This window comes from Leopardus geoffroyi, chromosome B4, assembly GCF_018350155.1.
Source record: "Leopardus geoffroyi isolate Oge1 chromosome B4, O.geoffroyi_Oge1_pat1.0, whole genome shotgun sequence".
In the NCBI taxonomy this organism is placed as follows: Eukaryota; Metazoa; Chordata; class Mammalia; order Carnivora; family Felidae; genus Leopardus; species Leopardus geoffroyi.
The window spans coordinates 117667342-117682371 of NC_059341.1; the positions used below are offsets into that span (position 1 = coordinate 117667342).

The 15030-nt window shown below is 38.9% G+C and overlaps 1 protein-coding gene across 1 annotated transcript in view; it reads right to left on the reverse strand.

Moving 5' to 3' along the window:
* CCDC38 (coiled-coil domain containing 38) overlaps positions 1 to 15030 on the reverse strand; it is a 56332-nt gene that overhangs the window by 36191 nt on the left and 5111 nt on the right. The window contains exons 2-4 of the mRNA XM_045466671.1: positions 10811 to 10864; positions 7015 to 7115; positions 5684 to 5849 (exon numbers count right to left, since the gene is read on the reverse strand). Of these exons, the coding sequence (XP_045322627.1) occupies positions 5684 to 5849; positions 7015 to 7115; positions 10811 to 10850 (307 nt within the window). The 5' untranslated portion in view covers positions 10851 to 10864. The remainder of the gene's footprint in view (positions 1 to 5683; positions 5850 to 7014; positions 7116 to 10810; positions 10865 to 15030) is intronic.

Below are 15030 nucleotides of genomic sequence, written 5' to 3' on the forward strand. Positions count from 1 at the left end.
AAATGGAAATAGACTTAGGTTTAATTCATTATCCCTCAAAAGCCTGTATAAAACAAAAGCCATGTAATTAAATCACTGTATACAGTATGTATCTGACTTTAAAAAATCATTATACCTTCAAATAAACATTTTTCCTAATCACTCAAAAGCTGATTTCATAATACTAACTATCATTTATTTTATGTCCATCATATTCCAAGAACTTTAGTAGACACTTTATTTTTTTAATGTTTATTTATTTTGAGAGAGAGAGATTGAATGTGTGTGTGTGTGTGTGTGTGTGTGAGCTGGAGAGGAGCAGAGAGAGAGGAGAGAGAGACTCCCAAGCAGGCTCTGCACTGTCAGTGAGACCATGACCTGAACCGAAATCAAGAGTGGGACACTTAACCAACTGAGCCACCCATTTACCCCTTGGCAATTTAAATAGATTACTTTATTTAATTTTAACAATAACCCCAATGAGGTACATATTTCTATCCCCATTCTATATGTGAGCTCAGAGATGTCAAGATACTTGCCCAAGATAATAGAGCTAACATGTGGTGGAATGGGCATAGGACTCCTCAGCCTGTGCTAAAGAAGACTGAGCTGTTTTAAATCTTAGTGTTTTGGCCAAACTAGCTATAAAACTGAAGTCCTTTGGCAAAATATTCTTGGGGGTCACAAACCAAATTTACGGCAGGAAAGAAAAAGATGACTACCTTTACCATCTAGCAATCAAAAAGATCAGTTTCCTTTCAAGGTTTCTTCGTTCTAGAAAAATTATACATAGGCTGCATTTCTTTTTTTTTTTTTTTTTAATTTTTTTTTTCAACGTTTATTTATTTTTGGGACAGAGAGAGACAGAGCATGAACGGGGGAGGGGCAGAGAGAGAGGGAGACACAGAATCGGAAACAGGCTCCAGGCTCTGAGCCATCAGCCCAGAGCCTGACGCGGGGCTCGAACTCACGGACCGCGAGATCGTGACCTGGCTGAAGTCGGACGCTTAACGACTGCGCCACCCAGGCGCCCCGTAGGCTGCATTTCAATAATGTTCACTTCATGAAGAACCACCAGAATGTGGTATAGAACAAAGCCTTTTGATTAAAATGTAAATAGAAGTAGAAAATAGTGTTTTTCTGTTTGTTTTTAAAGTTTATTTTTGAGAGAGAGAACACGAGCTGGGGAGGCAGAGAGAGGGAGAGAGAGAGAATCCCACAGGGCTCAAACCCATGAACCGTGAGATCATAACCTGAGCGAAAGCCAAGAGTCAGACACTTAACCGATTGAACCACACAGATGCTCAAAAAAATCTTGTTTCCCAAATGACCAGTGAGCCTGTACTGCATGCACTAGGAAGGAAGCCCACAGTCTTGGACTGTATTCTGCCTCTGCCTCTTACTAGCTATGAGGATGTGAGTAAATTACTCACCCTCTCCAAGCCTCAGTTTTCCCATCAGCAAAAATGAGGACACTAATTGTGGTTAATTGTATTATTGTTCCAAACTATTTTCTGCCCCCCTCTGTAAGAAGATTATCTCCCCCCTACCACCCCACCCTGCCCGGTATCAGGCTTGACCATTGACTGGATTTGGCTCATGCAATACAAGAGGAAGTGATCTGTGATGCTTCCAGGCACAAGTTTTAAGAACCACCACTGGTTCTCTCTTTCTCCTTCTGCAATAACTCCAGCGACATATCAGACAGGGGTTGTTCCTTCAGTGCAGGACCCAATGAAAAGCACCAAAGTTGAAAGGTGAATGAGAAATAAACTTCTGTTGTTGTCAGCCACTGAAATTTAGAAATGGTTTATGACCACAGCATAAGGTAGCCTAATGGATCATTACTATAATTTCTACCTCATAGTGGTGTTGCGAGAAGGAAGTGAGGCAACATGCTAAGAAACACATCATAGCTTCTTAATCGCTAGCTATTATTAAAAATACAATTGGAACGAGCAATCACTTAATTTTCCCAGGTCAGTAATAATAGCAATTATGATTATTATAATCATTAATAGTTCTGCGATTATGGGTAACAAACAACAAGATTTGGAGTCAGGCATTGGTTTGAGTTCTGTTCCACCTAGTGACCTTGAATTAGTGATTCAACCTCATTGGGCAATTTTCATCAGAGGAGGAGAGGAGGCAAAAATATCTAACAGCATTTTGTTGAGGATTAAGTAAAATAACATATGTGAAAGGAATAAGCACCTGGTTATAACATAGTTTTCTTTTTAATGCATAAGCAAATTGATTATAAAAAATCCTCAACATTCACAAAATTAGAGTCATAAAATGAACTGCCATGTACCTATCACCTACTTCAACACAATCAACATTTTACTAATCTTGTTTCATCTATTGCCACCCCTCACTTTCCCCCTCACTGGAATTTTTAAAAAAAATTTTTTTATGTTTATTTACTTTTGAGAGAAAGAGAGAGAGACAGACAGAAGTGTGAGCAGGGGAGGGGCAGAGAGAGAGTGAGACACAGAATCCGAAGCAGGCTCCAGGCTCCGAGCTGTCAGCACAGAGCCCGATGCGGGGCTTGAACTGACAGAGTGAGAGATCATGGCCTGAGCTGAAGTGGGCTGCTTAACTGACTGAGCCACCCAGGCGCCCCGCCCCTCACTGGAATATTTTAAAACAAATCCAAACCATTGTTACCATTGGATCCATAAACCCTTTAGTATGTAACTCCATCAGATAAAAGAGTCTTAAAACATAGTCATAATACAACTATCATACCAAACAAAATGAACAATTCCTTAGTATCATCTTTACCTACTCTGGGTTCTTTCTCCAGTTTTCTCAAAAATAACTTTTTAGAATTAAAAAAGTTAAAATATAAACAAAGATCAGTTTGGTTGGCATAAGTCCTAAAGTCAATTTTTTATGTATAACTTCCATCCCCATCCCCCCATAAACACTACCTTTATTCCATGCCATTTATTGGTTCAAGAAACCAGATCAATTTCCCTGTAGAATTTCTTTTATAATGAGATTGCATCCTCGTGGTATTATTTAACATGTGCTCAATCTCCCACGTTTGTTTGATTAGATTCAGTCTCAATTTATTTAAAAAACATTTTTACTAGAAAAAAAGCATGAAAGTGCTTACTGTAGCTTTGATTTGGTCACTTGTGATGGGTCAGATGAATTGGAATCAATTTCAACATCAAAAAAAAAAAACATCTTATGCTGTCCTTTCTGTTTTTTCACCAATAGAATTTATTAGAAACATTTCAATAGTGTATGACACATCCTATCTTTTCCTTTTGTCCTCGCAGAGCACAGATCACATGAAAGGAATGATTTTTTTTAATCAGGAATTTTGGAGACAAATTCTGTGTATGCTAAACTTATACAGAGACTGATAAATATTAAGTCTAGAATTCAAAGAGAAATGCCAGAGTATGTAGGAACAGATACTTTTTTTCTAGCTGTATTGAGATATAATCGGCATATAACATTGTTTCAGTTTAAAATGTAGAACATGACGATTTGATACACATATATTATAAAATGATTGCCATAATAAGATTAGTTAACACACCTTTTACCTTACATTACTACCATTTTGTTGTGGTGGTGGTGAGAACATTTAAGATCTACTCTTGGCAACTTTAAAGTATATGATGCAGTATTGTTAACTGTAGTCCCCATGCTATACGTCAGATCTTCAGAACTTACTTATCTTATAACTTGAAATTTTTACCCTTTGATCAACATCTTGCCATTTTCCCGACTCCCCAGTCCTTGGCAATAACCAATCCACTCTGTTTCTATGAGTTTGGCTTTTTTAGATAAAAAAAAATTCTATACAGTCCTTTTAGTAAGTATTATAGTCATGCTTACCACCTTAGGCTACTTTAACATGATACTATCTGGCTGACTTGGTGTGATTTTATTCTTCCACGCCTAAATAGACTGGTTGTAGTGGGTTTCCCATTTTGGCTCTTCTAGCTATCTGGAAGGTTTTTGACAAAGAGACCACGTATGATAAAGCCCTCCCGGAAGCACTAGTGTTCCTCAACGCCGGAATACCTCATCACTCACTGGGGATGTGGTCAAGAGGTGTCGCCATTTGAGAGTAAAACCAAAATGAAGCTGCCAGCTGCATTTAGGTGGAAATGACACATCTATTATGCAGCCTAACCAATCTGTCTATGACAGTTTCTGTGTAATTTTTTGAGGTGATCTAGCAGTTGGCTGCTATTGCATACAGAAAAATAAAATAACTGGGCTCCCAAAGTAGGGGTCACTTGCTCATTTCACATCATGTGGGTCTGTTTCTAATGAGGATCCAGGCAGGAAATGTAAGGTTGGGAAATGGGGGTTTCAACCAAATCAACTCTTGATTGGAAAGAGTCAGAGGGGGGTTTATTTTCAATGAAAATATCCAAATTGCTTAACTGTGTAACTGGCAGAAACTGACAACCTGATTTCCATTGTTAACAGAGCCCAAATTGCCTTGGATAATACCAAACAATTGTACCATTTCCTTTTTGAGAGTTTACTGTATGTCATTTACCCTTAAGAGGCCAGTAACTCCTCTGTCAACTGGCATGGTGTTAAACAGGGTCATCTGCAAAACCACACTTGCTAGGTGTCTCAGAAGTGGTAGTGTCACAAGGATATTTGAAGGTGGCCACTTTGTGTAGAACTCTAAAACATATCCCATATCATTTTAAGTGCTCTTGATAACTTAAGGATCACCATTCTACAAAGGTAAACTATGAGGCACACTACTGAACCTAGCTATTCCCTACTAGAGGTATAGTCACTGATATCACTATGTTGCCTGTCATTCGCACTTTTTCATACACCTATGTGCAGGACATGTGCCTCTAAGATCTTCTAAAAAGAGATAATGTGGCTTTCTTCTTCTACACTAATTATAGTCTCCAAAGTTCTTTCCTAAGTGGTGGGTTTTTTGTTTTGTTTTGTTTTTTTGTTCCCTAAAGATTTTCTTTTATCACAATTTGGGAAAGTTACCAAAATTTTTAAGTTTCCACAACAAATCCTGGGCATTCAATGTATCTTCCTTCCTTCCTTTTAATTTTAATTTAAAAATTTGGACAAAACTTATTTTGGGGGAAGATTTTATGACCCCCATCATCCTAGCATTAATAATATCAATGTCATTGGCTTCAAACTGCTTTCTATGTCATTTGTAGGCACTTCTTGATTCAATAAGTAAGAAATGTCCATGACATTTTGATGAACAAGTTGCCCTTTTTTATAGAGCAAGAATTAAAAGCCTATAATAACAACATGCTGCCTTCAAGTGCCCTTGAAACAGGTTATATCTTTGCAACAACAGGGCTCTTAGCATCCTGATTCCGGATATGTGAGTTTTATGGCCTGGAAAATCAAGACTTCTCTTAGAAAGTTTTCATATATTTCTACATCTAGAAACAAGTTTAAATGGCCCATGCCATAACCTTTAATACTGTATCATTTTGGGAGTGACTTTCTTCCTTAGAACCATGAAAAGGAGTAACAGTCTATTTCTTGGAAAAGTGTGTTTTCTTATTTAAAATAGATTTTTCTCCCAACTCTCAGCCCCCATTTACAAAGGCTTCCCCACCATAGTATGAGATAGTATACTTTTTTTTTTACCTCCAGAAAAGCCCCCAAACCTGACATTAACAGTAAATATTCAAAACAATGTTCTTAACCAGTAATTTAGACTTACCTTCTGTTAATCTGAGAATAAGAGTGGGATCTAGCCCAAATTTTTCAAATGAGTCACCAGGTGTGTCAGAGTAGAATGCTCTTTGGCCCAGGTGTGAACGACTCTTCATTCGAGATGAAAAAGTAGACTTTTGGTAGACTCTCATGCTGCGGTTTATAAATTTTTCCTGCCCAAGTGGAAAAGCTTAATGGAATTTTTACTATATAAAATGTTGTCTTTAAAAATAGTGATCATATATAAAGATGTCATTTACAACAAGTCTTGTTCTCATTACTGATATATTTCTCAGTAGTGATACATTAAACAAGCAGCTTTGAGTTCTTAACTCTGAAGGACTGGGTCTAATTTTCAGTTCTTTCTCTTAGGAAGCTGAGCACATATATAAAGACATTGAACATTTCCCAAACAGGTGCATCACAAATATGAGACTGGAAAGTGCTCTGGCTTTATTTTCATTTTCATTTTTTAATCTTATCTTGCCCAAACTGCAGGTAACTTGGAAATTCCACTATTTTGAAAGGACTGGCTCTGTGGAATTGAATTGAAAACTTGAGAGGAAATGGACCTCTCCAGTAGACAGGAAGAAATCAGCCTTTCAGTTTCAGAATCTTTGCTCAATTTAATTTTGGATTTTCAATAAAACTATACAACTCAAGCATGAAACCACCACCTTACAGATGAATCAGTTAGTGAGCATTTCTAGATACTTTTTCATTCTAAATAGGATTTTAAAAATCCTATAACCAATCTTTACCTCTAGGAATAAGGAAGGCCAACCTCATGAAATCCAAATTGTGTAATATAAGGTACAATAATATAAGTAGTGAGATTAACTGCAAGGCACACACCACCACCATCACCACCACCACCCTTCTCTCCAACAAGGATGGGCACTCCTTTCTCTACATTTCTTTTGTATGCCTCTATTACTGTATTTTGTCAAGTCTAAGATGTCACTTGTTATAGATGCACTATCACTTTATGCATTGCCAATTATGCATGGCACCCCATCTATATATGCTGGATCCCAATTTCAGGAATGAGAAACTGTGAAAAAAAAAAAAAAAGAACATTAGAATCAGTGAAGTAGGGTATACCATACTTGGCATATGCCATTGTCATGGTGCGTCTGTCTTCCCCCAGTAGGTGGTGATCCCTAGGTCTTTACTGTTAGATGATGTTCCTTTTGTGTGTGCTTATACTCCAGCACAGTGTGCAATGCATACACAGACATCTGACTCCATGTCTTAACCCAGCAAAATTAATAAAAGTGATAGATAGGAGGATAGGTTTCTAACATTAATTGGGTTTAGGCTTTAACAAAACTTTACCTTTTTCTTTGCTGCCACTTCATTTTCTTTGAAAAGAAAGAGATCTTTGAAAAAGACCTTATATGGCCTTTCCTTTTTGACTGAGCCTTCTTTTCCTTTATCTGTTAAAAAAAAGGAAAGAGAAACATCTGTCATCCCTGCTCTGTTGACCAAAAGGGCGAGGCTCCCCCTAGCCAGGGCACAGCAAGTGGATAGGTGGGTCTCTGAGGAGGACACAGGCAGCCTTTGCCTCCCCAACTGAGGCAGGGATGCAGGGCCTGGATCTCAAGGGCAGAAGACACAGCTCATCTGTCTGTTTCCCATGGCATCAAGCATAGTGCTTAGTACTTCAAGGGGGATAAGTCTGTATTTGTTGTGTGAATGGATAAGTGGGCCAATTATAAGATAGTGGGATCATATTTTGAGGCATTAAGATATTGCTTCTTTCCATCACTACAAATACAACTACATTCTCTTATACCACCATTTCAGCAGCAATAGACACAGCCAATATCCTTAGGGACATCCTTAGTCCAGACTCGAGAGTCTTCAAAAAAAAAAAAAAAATCAAAGATAATGATGAATATTGGTGAGGATCGGAGGAATTGGAATCTCAAACGTTCTGCTAATGGGAATGCAAAATAGTGCAGCCACTTTGGAAAACTGGCAGTTCCTCAAAAAGCTGAACATCTGGTTGCCATGTGACCCAGTCATTCCACTCCTAGAAATGAAAATGTACGTTCACATGAAACTTGTACATGAATGTTTATAGCAGTATTAGACATAATGGTCAAAAGATAGAAACAATCCAAATATCCATCAACTGATGAATGGCTAAACAAAATGTGGTATATCCATACAATGGAATAATAATCGGCCATAAGAAGGATACATGATACAAGACTGATGAAACTTGGAAATATATTAAGTGACAGAAGACACATTAATTCCCTACATTATAAGATTCCATTATATTTCATGAAATGTCTAGAATAGACACATCCATGGAGCCAAAATGTAGATTAGTGGTTGCTGAGGGCTGGAGACGAGATGGAGGAGGGTAAGAGGTGACGGCTAAGGACTGCAGGGTTTCTTTCTGAGATGATTAAAGTGTTCTAAAATGGACTGTGGTGATGGTTGCAAATATCTGTGAATACAAACCACACACTTGTACACTTAATAAAAAAAGAAGCCTGGCTATAAAGGGGTTGGTGGGGGGGGCAGTGGGGAGATGGAAAGGGAGAGGAAGAGAGGGAGAGAGAAGTCAACTGAATTTTTGTTTTTATTTATAAAATCTGAAATGATAAAAGGTCTTTCTCTTTTTCTTTCTTTCTTGCTTCCTAATGTTTGGGGGTGGAAATTTTGACTTTAAATACCACTGGCCAGGAACAGGAATACTGGAGCTTGGAACTGTTACCTTAAGTCAGTGAAAAGGAAAGGATAACTGGAGACACATCTCCTCTCTGCCCCAGCCCCTGCACCTACTCTCACCTCCCCAAATATCAGAATGTCTTGAAAGCAACACTCTTCTCCAAGTGGCTGAGAGATTCCCAGCAGGGCTGGGAATTATTGGTCTGGAGTTTATAGGTTGCCTGAGAATTGGCTCTTTGCCCAGGGATTCAGTTGGGAAAGTGGGAGTGTCTGGGATAGAAACCTCAGGCACATTTTTCTGCAGGTAATGGATTAGGAAGAAAGAAAATTACAGAATAGAAGCCTTTGGCTCAACATGGAATGTGGAATTTTCTGATCACCTCCTATTCACCTTGTGGGTAAAGGAAGGATCCCCTGCCCTAAATAGGATGAGATGGATGAACATATGACAGTCAACACTGGACTGATGAGATAGACAGCAGTTTATTAGTCTCTTATATGCCCAGCCCAGGGGAGGAAGACACTGCCTTCCATGCAGGACCACATCATGACTGAACTTAGGAGCAGAGCGAAACAGCAGGGATTGCAGGAGACAGGCTTTGTAGTAATAAGAGGATAAGGTGCCCCCTGCTTCCCGTAACAGGATGTAACTGACTTATGAAACCCATTAGGCTGAAGACCAGTGGGGTGTAACTGGTCCAGTTGATGGGGGAAAATAGCTAGGTGGGGAACCTTTCTCACTGAGTGGAGGTCGAATCTGGCAAGAACAGGGAGACTTACAGTTCGACCTTTGGGGATCTGTGAAACTCAAAGATGTCAATGCAATACATGAAATTTTAGGCTTTGTGATACATGAGCAAAGACAGGAGAGGGTAGGTCCAGGCAGCTGGGCTTGGAGACAGCAGGAGTATGGAAGGGCAGAGCCAACAGACTGAGGCTCAGGAGGAGACAACAGAAGTCAAGGACCCAAACGGACTTGGGGTTGAGTGGCATTGCCAGTCTATGACCTGTACCCTATACCACCACTCTGAGGCCAGAGCTGGACCTGACATCCCAGGATGGGACCACTGATGTCTTCCAAAGGGTGAGGCATTGGTAGGCTGGACATCTCTCCCTCCACCAACTTTCTCTCCTCCTAAGAAAAACCTTACAAACTTAATGTCCACCCCACCCTAGGTGGCTTAAAATTTTAAATGCCCGATTTTAATCCCCTCTGACCAAGTTTAAGTATCCTGGATTGACAAGATATTTTTTCTCTTCTAACTCCAAAGCTAAATTCTTTTTGGGTATAGAGAAATAGAAAAACTAAAACTCTGAATACCAAGTATATTAATTTTCTATGGCTGCCCTACTAAATTACCACAAACTTGGCAGCTTAAGACAACAGAACTTTATTCTCTTACAGACCTGGAGTTCACGAGTCCAAAATCAAGGTGTCGTCAGGACTATAATCCCTCCAAAGACTCCACCTTAGCTCTTCCAGCTTCTGGTGGCTTCAGCCATTCACTGCCTGTGTAACTCCTGCCTCCATTCACAGGGCCTTCCTCTATTTTTTCCACTTCTCTTTGGATTTAGGACCGACCTTATACCCGGGATGATCTCATCTTGAGATACTTCCATTATACTTGCAAAGACCCTTTTTCCAAATAAGGTCACATGGCAGGGACACAGACAGCTACCACCATTCTGGAGGGCCACCTTCAACTTGCTCTAGCAAGTTTCCTGAATTATAAACTCACTATAAGCATTGGCTCTTAGTCAACCTTTCTCCCCACCTGAATTACTTCCTAGTCACATAGAACTAGGGCTGCTATAACAAATCGCCACAAATTAAGGGGCTTAAAACATCAGGCATTTATTCTCTCACAGTTCTGGAGGCCTGAACTGAATGCATTGGTTTGGTTTTCTCTGGGAGTTTCTGAGGGAGAATCCATTGTATGACTTTCCCCTAGCCCATGGAAAATGCCTGTGGAATGCCTATTACCTGTAACATACTCTTGGCATTACCCGATTTTCAAATCTTTGTCAAATTTGTAAGTGAAAAAGAATTTATTCTTCTATACCAATAAATATGAATTCCTTTTATATTTGTAAAGAAGCAGGAGGAGGAGAGAAAGGCTGGATAAGGAAAGGAGAGGACAGATTTTGATAAGATGTAGTTATTCATGTCCTTTATTATGACAAATAATTGAGTTCATTGTTTTACGTCATGAAATTCCCTAGCAAACTAGCTAAGTATGACAACTTAATGCCCTTCTGATGTGGAGATTTGTCTTTGCAGAATTAAAAAGTGGAAGAGAGCTTTCTCAGCAGGCCATTTATAAACTCTTTACATAGAAAGATGCTTGTCTTGTGGCATTCTCCTTTTCCTACTCTCCCAAGTCTACCATGGAGACTGACCATACCAGGCACAAAGCAAGAACTCATTGACAGATTCCTTCTTTACCTTCAGGAGTCAGTGGTATCGGCAAAAAATATGATGACATTTTGTCTCCTGGCCCTGTCCAAAGAAAAGGAAATACATTAAAAATAAATTCTGTAAACCTGTGCACACCGGGTGATGTATGGAAGTGTTGAATCACTAAATAGTACTCCTGAAATTAATATTACACTGCATGTTAACTGGAATTTTTTTTTAACTCACTGGAATTCAGATAAAAACTTAAAAAAAATAAATTCCATAAACCTTGTATAAAGAGGCTAAATTCAACAACCAGTGGTTCCAAATAGCCTTCATTGCTTTTAAAAGTAGTATATGCATAAACTCTTTGACCCAGCAATTCCAAATCTAGGAACTTATCCCAAGAAAATAATCAGGTAAGTGGGCAAAAATGTATGTACAATAATATTTGTTGACATGTTATTTAATAAACAGGGAACTGATTAAATAACTATGGGGTACCCATAACATGGATCGCCTTGTGGCCCCTCAAAACGATGCTGTAGTCACTGTTTAGCTCTGTTAACAATATATTAAAAGTAAAAACAAAATATTTCAAAATGGTGGGAATGGTGTGGGTTTTAAAAAACATAGGCCAAATCAGATGCTTTAAAAGTTGTTCAGCCAAACATTAATAGTTGTTGTCTTTGATTTGGAGCAACCTCTCCTTTCATTTTTATCAGGTGTGGGATTAAGGTTAGGTGCAAAATTTAAGGAAGTAGCCCCCCAAACTCAGTTATCAAGATAAATAACATGTCAATGCAAGTTTTTTAAAAATTCCAAGATAATGCAGGAAAAAAATCTATGGTGAACAAAATATTAAAACTTTAAATACAGACAGGATTCGACTGTGAATTCATGTGACCCTGAGAGTGCGTGCCTCACTTGTCACACTCGCGTCCTGGCCCACAGATCTTGTCTGTATTTACATTTTTGATATTTTGTTCATCGTGGAACTTTTTGCATTAATTTTTATTTTTAAAAAATAGTGAATTAAAATGTTTGGTTTTGTCCATGCTGAGCATGGAGCCTGCTTGGTATTCTCTGTCTCCCCCTTTCTCTGCCCCTCCCCTGCTCACGCATGTGCATGCACTCTCTCTCAAGATAAATAAAATTTTTAAAAAATGTTGTTTTTGCCTTCCCCTTTAGGCTTTGCACCAAAGGCAAATGTTTGACTTGCTTCACCCTAATCCTGTTCTTGAATTTTTATACTTTTTTGTGTTATTCTCAATGAGTTTGTATAATTTTTACAATGAAAAAAGTATCAATGATATTTTCATCAGGGAGGAAAAAGGATGTTTAGTATTTGATATAAAAACGTGTGCCTGGGGGTGCCTGGGTGGCTCAGTTGGTTGAACGTCAGACTTCAGCTCAGGTCATGATCTCATGATCCATGAGTTCCAGCCCCTCATCGGGCTCTGTGCTGACAGCTCAGCGCCTGGAGCCTCCTTCGGATTCTGTGGTTCCTTCTCTCTCTGTCCCCCCTGCCCCCACTCTCTGTCTCTGTCTCTGTCTCTCTCTCTCTCTCAAAAATAAGTAAACATTAAAAAAAATTTTTTTTTTTTTTTAAAAAGGTGTGCCCTCGTCAGAATGGCTAACATTAACAACTCAGGCAACAACAGATGTTGGCAAAGATACGGAGAAAGAGGATCTCTTTTGCATTGCTGGTGGGAATGCAAACTGGTGCAGCCACTTTGGAAAACTGTATGGAGGTTCCTCAAAAAATTAAAAATAGAACTACCCTATGACCCAGCAATTGCACTACTAGGTATTTATCCAAGGATACAGGTATGCTGTTTTGAAGGGACACATGCACCCCAATGTTTATAGCAGCACTATCAACAATAGCCAAAGTATGGAAAGAGCCCAAATGTCCATCGATGGATAAATAGATATAGAAGATGTGGCATATAGATAATGGAGTATTTCTCTGCAATTAAATAGAATGAAATCTTGCCATTTGCAACCATGTGGATGGAACTAGAGGGTATTATGCTAAGCAAAATCAGAGAAAGACAAATATCATATGACTTCACTCATATGAGGACTTTAAGAGACAAAACAGATGAACTTAAGGGAAGGGAAGCAAAAATAATATAAAAATAGGGAGGGGGACAAATATAAGAGACTCATAAATATGGAGAACAAACAGAGGGTTACTGGAGGGGTTGTGGGGGGTAGGCTAAATGGGTAAGGGGCTTAAGGAATCTACTACTGAAGTCATTGTTGCTCTATATGCTAACTAACTTGGATGTACATTTAAAAATAAGTAAATAAAATGGTAAAAAAAAAAAAAAAGACACTTGTTACGATGAGCACTGGGTGTTGTATGTAAGTGATGATTCACTGAATTATACTCCTGAAACCAATATTGCATTGTATGTTAACTAACTAGAATTTAAATAAAAATTCAAAGAAAAAAAAAAAAAGGTGCCCGCAACAGGAACAATGGGACAAACATCCTGTTTCAGGTTGCCCATTTATTTATTTTTAAATGTTAATTTATTTATTTTGAGAGAGAGAGAGAGTTGGTTAAAGAGAGAGGAAGAGAGAGAATCCCAAGCAGTGCTCTGAGCTGTCAGTGCAGAGCCCCACTCAGGGCTCCAACTCAAACTCACAGACGGTGAGATCACGACCTGAGCTGAAATCAAGAGTCAGATGCTTAACCAACTGAGCCATCAAGGCACCTGTAGCTCCTTATTTAAATTTTGCCTCAGTTCTCTCAAAGAACCACCTTGAAGAGCTAAGAGTCCCAGGAGCATTTGTAGCAGGTGATTAAAGATACAGACTTTGGAATGGAGAAGCCTGTTGGTTTGACATTTACAGATGTGTGAGCAAGATCACTTAACATTCAAAAAATATTTATTGAGTACCTACTATGTGCCAGGCACTGTTCTGGCTGCCAGAGACAGGACAATTTAAAAACAACAACAGACAAAAAACACAGTTTCTTCATGGAACCTACATTTAATTATTTAGCATCTCTGAGCCTCAGATTCCTATTCCAAAAAATGAGGATATAATCTCACCCCTTAAAGCTTTCATGAGGATGCAATGTATATGAACAACCAAGCAGGGTGCCTAGCATGCAGACCAAACTCAGTAAGTGGGAGAAATTTTGCACTAATATTTGCTCATTAGAATGTGATTTTACTTTCAGTGATTATGAAAATTAAAAAGAGAAAAGAAATTACATTAAAGCTTAAAAAAAATTTTTTTAATGTTTATTGTTGAGAGAGAGAGAGAAAGCAGAGTGTGAGCAGAGGCGGGGAGGGGGAGAGAGAGAGGGAGACACAGAATCTGAAGCAGGCTCCAGGCTCTGAGCTGTCAGCACAGAGCCCGATGCGGGGCTTGAACTCACAAACCGTGAGATCATGAGCTGAGCCAAAGTTGGATGCTTAACTGACTGAGCCACCCAGGTGCCCCATATGTTAAAGCTTATAATAGAGAAAAGATTAACAAAAACCTACATCATTGATATTATATTTTTCAGATTACTGAAGATTTTTTAAATGTTTGTTTATTTGTATGAGAGAGAGAGAGAAAGCACAAGTGAGGGAAGGGCAGAGAGAGAGGGAGACAGGATCCAAAGAAGTTCTGCATTGGCAGTAGAGAGCCCCATGCAGGGCTCAAACTCACAAACTGTGAGATCATGGCCTGAGCTGAAGTCAGACACTTAACCAACTGAGGCAGCCAGGCATCCCTGAAGATATTTTTCACAGGCAGTGGATTCATTCTGATAGTGGAAATTTCATGGGCCCATAAAAAAATTGATTTACTATTGGATGGCCAATAGTTAAGATTTGTAGGGGATTTTCTTATATTTGTATACTCAGCACTCCTCCAAATCCCTAAGATTTGGTTCTGTTCACTTCTCTCTTGACATACTTTAAATCTTTTAATTCTTCTATCTATCTACATTCACTCCCCTACCCATCCCCACTTTCATTCACTTCTCCCAAGTCTACCTGCAATAAAAATCTTTATCCATGGGTTCTGGCACTTTCTCACTCAGAAAAACCAGAAGTTCCCTGTCATCTAAGCCAACCAATAGCAGGTATCTGCTCTGATTCCATCTTTCTAGTAACTCATAGAACATTGAATGGAATCAGTAGTCTCTAAAAGCTGTTATACTTGTGTACTCCTGTACATATTAATCTCCCTATTGATCAGTGAAGGGTTGGTAAAGAACATAAGAGAGAAGAAGAGAACCGGCTATTCCTAGA